The 7,564-nt window shown below is 43.9% G+C and overlaps 1 protein-coding gene across 1 annotated transcript in view; it reads left to right on the forward strand.

Annotated features, from left to right (window-relative positions):
• The window catches only part of LOC105553753 (prolyl 3-hydroxylase 2-like), a 17,787-nt gene extending 13,976 nt beyond the window's left edge, over positions 1–3,811 (forward strand). Inside the window, exon 7 of the mRNA XM_011999884.1 lies at positions 2,552–3,811. Within this exon, the coding sequence (XP_011855274.1) occupies positions 2,552–2,644 (93 nt within the window). The 3' untranslated portion in view covers positions 2,645–3,811. The remainder of the gene's footprint in view (positions 1–2,551) is intronic.
• Positions 3,812–7,564: the final 3,753 nt, after the last annotated feature.

The raw sequence follows: 7,564 nt of genomic DNA on the forward strand, positions 1-7,564 counted from the left end.
GTGATCCGCCCACCTCAGCCTCCCAAAGTGCTGGGATTACAAGCTGAGCCACCGCGTCTGGCCTATAAGTCCTATTTTCAAGGAGCTTGAAGTCAAATTGGGGAAATAATACAAGGACCCAACTAATTAAATCACAAGGCAAGGTTTGGTAAGAATCCTTAGCAGCAAATGCATGGTTTGAGAGATATAAAAAAAGCAATCCAAAAAGACTTCTTTGAGGAGATGACATTTGAACAAAAGCTTTAAAAGATCAATTTCTTTAGGGAGAGGCATTTTAGACAGAGAAAGGCTTCATCCATTTATACATTTACTCGTCAAAGAAAATAGAAATCTTGCCAAACATCAGTGGCTTTTCCGAGCACTGAAAATACAGCAGTGACCAAGAAGATGCCCTGCTCTTCTCGAGCCTACATTCTAGTGGAAGGAAACAGATCCCCAAAAAGTAAAATAAATAAATAAAGAATCGAGAAATTTTCAGATAGTGACCAATGATGTGTGGAAAATGGAACAAGACAACTAATTTTGGAGTGAAAGGGTCGGAGCGGCAAATTGTGAGGCCTCGCCAAACAAGTGGCATGTGAGCCGAAACGTAAGACAGGAGACGTCCACTAAGATAAATGTCTGGAGGAGAGTATCCCAGGCAGAGGACAAGCTGCAAAGGCACAGAGACGATAAGATGTTTGGAGTCGCCAAGAAACAAAGGAAGTCAGAGCATCTGGAATATGGCAGACAAGAGGGAGAGTGGCATGAATAGAGGACATGGAGGAGGCAGGAGCCAGATTCCACAGACGTATTAGGAAGTGTGAACTTTATTTTAAGTAGTGGAAAGTCATTGCAGTCCCCCAACCCCAGCACACACGCACATCTCCTCCAGTCCTGGAGAGTTACAGGATACAGAAGATTACTTTAGCTAACATATGGGCTTAGACTGGAGGAGTAATAGAGAAAGTAAAAAGAGATGGAAGGTTTGAGATACGATTTGGAGGTAGACCAACTGGACCTGCTGATGGATTAATGTGAGGAATAAAAGGAAGTGTAGAATATAATGGGAACATCCAGAGAAACACTTAATTCATGAATCAGATTAGGGAATTCTTTTGAAAGTGTTACATTCAGGGAGCTTGAGGTAAGTTAAGAAGTTGGAATATAAGGTGAGGAGAAAGAAGATAAAATAAAGCTAAAGAAGAGAGCAAGGTATGAATAAAAGACAGGCATAAGGCGACTTCTTATAAGCACACCAAGAAAAGTAGACCTGGAACTGCAAGCAATAGGGACCCATTGAAGAACTGTGGGCAGGAAAGAGATATAATCAGATTTAAGCCAGTAGGATTCATTAGAAGCATGTGAGGGTGAGTAGTGAAACAGGGAGAGCAATTTGGAGGCTGCGGCAGTAATTAAGAGATGATGAGGGCTTACAACGGTGGCTCTCAAGAGGGAGCGATTGGCCGGGCGTGGTGGCTCACTCCTGTAATCCCAGCACTTTGGGAGGTCGAGGAGGGTGGATCACCTGAGGTCGGGAGTTTGAGACCAGCCTGACCAACATGGTGAAAACCCATCTCTCCTAAAAATATAAAAAATCAGCCGGGCATGGTGGTGGGCGCCTGTAATCCCAGCTACTTGGGAGGCTGAGGCAGGATAATCGCTTGAACCCAGGAGGCAGAGGTTGCAGTGAGCCAAGATCGCGTCACTGCACTCCAGCCTGGGCAACAAGAGCAAAATTCCATCTCAAAGAAAAAAAAGAAGAAAAAAGGAGCAATTGTGACCTCTAGTGGACATTTGGCAATATCTGGGGGTTGATGGGGGAGGTTATTACTGACTACCTGTAGTAGGTAGAGAGGACAGGGATATCACTGAGCATCCTGCAGTACACAGGGCAGCACCACCCTCCCATCCCTCAACAAATAATTATCTGGTCTAAAAATGTCAATCAGGCCAAAATTGAGAAACCCTGACCTAAACTACGGCAACAATAGTGCATTGAGGAGAAAGGGGCAGAGACAGCAGACAGAACACAGGAGTAGAACTCGGCTCAGGTGACTTACCAGATGCAAGAAACCATGGTCAGGCTTTTAAGGCATTGAGGAGAAAGGGGCAGAGACAGCAGATAGAACATAGAACTCAGCTCAGGTAACTTATCAGATGCAAGAAACCATGGTCAGGCTTTTAAGGCAAATAGGTGAGTAATGCTGGTCTTTACTGAGAGAGAGCCTATGTGAAGAACAGAGCAGGTTCTTGGGGGAGAAAATGGTAAATTCAGCTTGACCACTGAACCGAGTTGGAGATGGCTATGGGGCCATGAAGTAGAAAGGGTAGGAAGCAATTGAACATACAATAGTTCTTGCAGGAGAGAAATCTTAGAAAGTAATTGCTTAGGACCTAGGAATGTTAGGAGAAGGCATCCGTCTGGGGATGAAGAGGAGGTGTTCAATGCTTAACTGGATTTAGCATCAACCCATGTACAGATGGATGCCAGGAAGGGTTTGGGAAGCGTCTGCTGATGAGACTGATTATTATGCTTGTAACAGAAATGTGTAAATTGCCTTTTTTGCAGGAGCGAATACAGGCTGATGAAGTGATTGCAATCCTGGATCAAGAACAGCAAGGGAAGCATGAACTGAATATCAACCCTAAAGATGAGCTATAAAAATGAGAAAGAATGTTCTATCAAATATTTATTTAAATTGTTAATCTTATGAGAATCTTTTTATTTTTGTACAGAGCCATGGTATAAATTAACAGGTTAATGTCAGTCATCAGATCTCCCTTCTGTTCCTAAGGATGCTTGTGTTGCCTTGCTTAATCTATCTTTCTTGTTTTGGGTTCTCTCTCTCTCTCACTCTCTCTCTCTCTCTGTCCTCTCTCTCTTCTCAAAGACATGGTCTATACCATGTTGTCTAGGATAGAGGGCAGTGGTGTGATCATAGCACACTGGAGCCTCAAACTCTTAGGCTCAAGCGATCCTTCAAGCCTCCCAAGGAGCTGGGACCACAGGCACATGCCACCACGCCCAGCTGTCTTTCCTGGTTTTTCATCATTTCATGTATCTATCAAAGCCCAGTTCACCTCCTTACACACACATACACACACACACACACAATTAATTTGTTGCAAATCCAAAAGCTCGGAGAGAATAAGCTTGTTGGTGGTGAAACTATAACTCTCATGTGTGCTCCAGTTTTAAAATTAACATGTGCCTGGTCTCTGAAACCCTTTCTTGGTCTGTGCCTTTCAGCCACGTCCTCTTAGGTGCTAACGGCCATGAGCTCTGACTTTCCAAAGTGAGCTCCACTTTGGGTCTGAGGACCCCCTGGCAGAGTCCGCGCTGCCTCAGGTATCATGGGCGTAATGCTCACCCAGGCTCCGGGAGATCTCATGGATGATTACTGTATGAGACAGAGGGGCCTCCAGGCTTTCCAGGGCCTTGGTGGAATTTTTGGCTCTGGTGTTTTCACCAGACAATAAACTTACACTGGAAGCTTCGATTCACCCTCCACAGTACTCCAAAAAGAACTGTCCTATAAGTTGTACACTTTAAAAGGTCATGTAGATTTTGAAGTAGAATGACTTTTCACCCTGGTGACTTTGGAAGAAAATCTTGAATACTGCCTGCATCCGGGCACCATGGCCAGGTTGCCTACGAGTGGGGTCCACTGATGAAAAGAGGTTTTTTGTACTTACATAAGAAAAATAAATTTCTGATTGATTTTAACCGTCATCTGCTTATATTTTGGGGCCCCTCCTCATTGCTGCTATCCAGCACACAGATTTGTGCTTGTGCCTTATTTGTTTAATAAAGGGAGCCTCATTTTAATATCTAGCATTTATTTTTGTTCTCCCAAATGTTTGGTTTATCATCACAGAATGGTTCTGTAATTACACAGGAGCTTTTGGGACCACCTAGGGGCAACATTGGGACATGACTAGTGTAGCTGGTGCAGTGGCCTCAGGAAAGGTGGGGACACCGTTCTTGAAGAACAGAGAGGACGACCAACCTGGATATTGATCCAGAGCATGCTTGGTTCTGGGTCGCACTTCTAAGGAAGACACTACAAAGGCATGGTTCATGGGGGCTGGGGTTCTTCTAACCTGGGGGAGCCTTTGTCATTCACCTCTGGGAGATCACCTGCCTTGGCGGTGCTGGAGGGAAGATTTACTTTCTGCCATTTACAATCTTGGTGAATGGTTAATAACATTCATCCATTGAAATTGAAAATCTGAGTTAGTGATGTATGAGCCATCTGTTTTTTACTGAACCTTCTGGTTGTATTTTAATCATGGGGAAGTGGAAAGAGCATTGGATTATACTTCCAGCCCTATCAAATCTGCCCTGCTGCATGACATGGAGCTACTCTCTTTCCCTTTCCAGACTTTAGTTCCCTTCTCTGAAAATATAATTGATTGTAACTAGGCCCTCCCTCCTACTCAAAATACAAACAAAGCAAAAAGCAAAAAGAAAAAAAACCAAAACCAATTTTAGAAATAGTCACAAGTACAACCAAATTTATTTCTGCTAACATTTAGAGAGTCGTGAATGGTTTTTTTTTTTTTCCTTTTTTTTGAGACGGAGTCTCGCTGTCGCCCAGGCTGGAAAGCAAGCAGAGGCGCGATCTCGGCTCACTGCAGCCTCCACCACCTCCCAGGTTCAAGCGATTCTCCTGCCTCAGCCTCCTGAGTAGCTGGGATTACAGGTGCACACCACCATGCCCAGCTAATTTTTGTATTTTTAGTAGAGATGGGGGTTTCACTCTGTTGGCTAGGCTGGTATCGAACTCCCAACCTCAGGTGATCCACTTGCCTCAGCCTCCCAAAGTGCTGGGATTACGGGTGTGAGCTACCGCGCCCGGCCGTGAATGGGTTTTTTATGTGTGAACCTGATTTTTAAAACCTTAAACTGAAATTTAGGCCTACAAGTTCTTGAGCTTTGCAAAGGTAGATTGCTCTTTGTCCCGCCACTGTGGAGAGCTTGTTGGCACTCAGATTTGCTGATTGGAGGATCTGGGTGAGGATCTGATTTCTGTTTTCTGCCAGCAAGAGGCATCAACTTAGAAACGGTCTTGTTTGGCATCTTAAAGATCCCCCTTCCTGGGTGCAGTGGGCACCAGGGGAGAGGCAGGGACTTCACTGATGCTTACATTCAGTCCCACAGAACGTGGGTGAAGGCCGAATAGATGTCATTGTGTTAGAGCCACATCTTGTGCCATTTGCTGACAACACAGGGTAGTTATTCTTGTTTTGCCGGTTAACCATGTTGCTTTACACCTGAAACATCATGTATATACTAAAGCATTTACTCCTTAATCTGCTCCACATCAAACCACACATAATTTCATTCAAATATTTAGGGAGTGTCATCAGACGCCTTAAAAAAAAAGTCAAGCTTAGAAATTGCAGTTCGAATGGTACATAATCCCTTGTGCAGAAGGATGGAAAAGCCCATTAGGACTCTTGTTGCTTTTACAGCTGAAGGAAGGCATAGAAATCCCAATTCAATTTCATCTTTCTTTTTGGGTAGAAAGTGAGGCTTAGAGGTGGTAAAGATGATCCCATGGGTACAGAATTTGAGCAACAGAGCCAGAGCTAAAGCCAGGACTGTTGAACTCGGTTATGCAAGAATGCCTGCAGGAGTGTACACGGGGGCTGGAACCCTGGCACAGGGCTTTGTCCAGCTGGTGGGAGGGATGTCTTATTCTATTTGCCCAGAGATGGTACTTCTTACCAATCTGTGGAGCTGCAGGGCTATATCCTTCCAGAAAGGGTGTCTTTTCTAATCCTCACAAAATGCTGAATATGCTTGAGTCAGCCCAGGCTAAATAGTCCAATGTGCATGAATAGTACATCTCATCTGGGTTATCTGAGGAATTACCATTGGTCTTGGTGATGATCCTTCCCTTGTGTGAAAAGCCTGAAGCTCACAAAGCTTTTATTTTCACCTATATTATTGTTTTGAATGCTTATAACACAGAGCGTGTTCACACACTGGGAACCCCAGGAGGTATTCTGGGCGTGGATTGTGATGTCCATTTTGCAGATGAGGACATGGAGAGCAGTGGAGTGGGGTGATTACCTGGGGTCACTCGGCTCAGAGTGTCCAGGTCTGAGCTAGAAGCACAGTCTTTTGGGCTTCACCAGGGTTGTTGCTCCCCAGCCATGCTTCCAGGCATACTAAATATAAAATAATAAATGTGAATAAAAAGTCTGATTTTCCAAAATCAAGAAAACGTTTCCTCCTCTTTTATTTTCCTGCTGAGGGACGCGTGTTGGCGTACTTCCTCTTCTCTCCTCTGTGATATATTCAATCCAAGTTGGATTATTCAATTTGATTCAGCCCTGTTTTAAAAGACATACCCTGAGCCTTGAGCTGCTTTTATGACCTCACAAAAGGGAAGAAGATTCTAGTCCGGTATCATTTTTCTCTCTCTCAAAGGCAAAAGTAATCTTGAACTTAAATTGCTTCTTTAGAAAAAGCTGACACAGGGCAGAGTGATACTGTGAATGTGTGAAGGCCTTTCTTCACAGCCCGGAGTGTACATTGTTTGACAAGGAAATCTCAGTTTTAATGCACTCTTAAGACTTTTAATGCACTCTTCATCATCAACATCATAACATTTTTGGCACTTCCTCAGCTGAGGAGAAGCCATGGAATGAGTCAGTGCTATTTAATAATATATACCTGTGAATTTTAATTGAAGTACAAATGCTGAATTATTTCACATAAGAGAGGCAGCCACAGGGAATGACTCCTCACTGACGTCAAGAAAGGAGGTAATGGGGGCCACCTCACCCATTCTTTATGCCAAAGCATTAAACATTCCGAGCTGACTGACAGTGGTATGGCTGAGAAGTGGGAAAATGTTGACCTGTTCCCACATCCAGAGCTCTTTAGGGAAACAGGAGCCACTGGCAAAAGCTCCAGACCACAAGTCCGTGTTCCAAGCCCTCTCTGCCTCCTGCCAAGAGACCTGTGATGTGAAATGACGTCTCACATAGTTCCAATTGCCCACCCACAAATCCTCTACTCCCAGATAATTTGATGTTTCCAACAGGAGACATATAGGCAGTTTTTTTTTTTTTGAACCTGGTTGATTTCTTCAAACACATCAAAATGATTACTGGTTGAGCTCAACCACTCGTTGAGTTCACTGCTGGGTTGGAGCTACACACTCATTCTGTCAGAGCTTCCCCTTTACCTCCTCCTCCTTATAATTCACAGAGTTTTCCGTGCCCACTGCTGACCTCTGCGGCCGGGCACAGCCAAGTTGGGAACAATCTGACTATTGATTCTGTTTTGCTCTACAATGGATGGCATCAGCTGTGAAAAGTTGGGTTAATGAGTCACCTCTGGCTTCAAAAATCTTGTTAAGGCCCTGCAATAAAAATAACCAAATAAGATGTTCCTATCATTTTTTTTTTTTTTCCTGACACATTGCTGGGGAGGAAAATCTAAATGAATGCTTCATTTAGTCAACATATGATACACGTTTTCCAGTCATTTTATATGGTACATTTAGGAGAAGGGAGAACAAAAGGTGAAGAAGACATGCTCTACCCTCTCTTTATTTTTTTG

Source organism: Mandrillus leucophaeus, unplaced genomic scaffold (assembly GCF_000951045.1).
Source record: "Mandrillus leucophaeus isolate KB7577 unplaced genomic scaffold, Mleu.le_1.0 Scaffold607, whole genome shotgun sequence".
NCBI lineage: Eukaryota > Metazoa > Chordata > Mammalia > Primates > Cercopithecidae > Mandrillus > Mandrillus leucophaeus.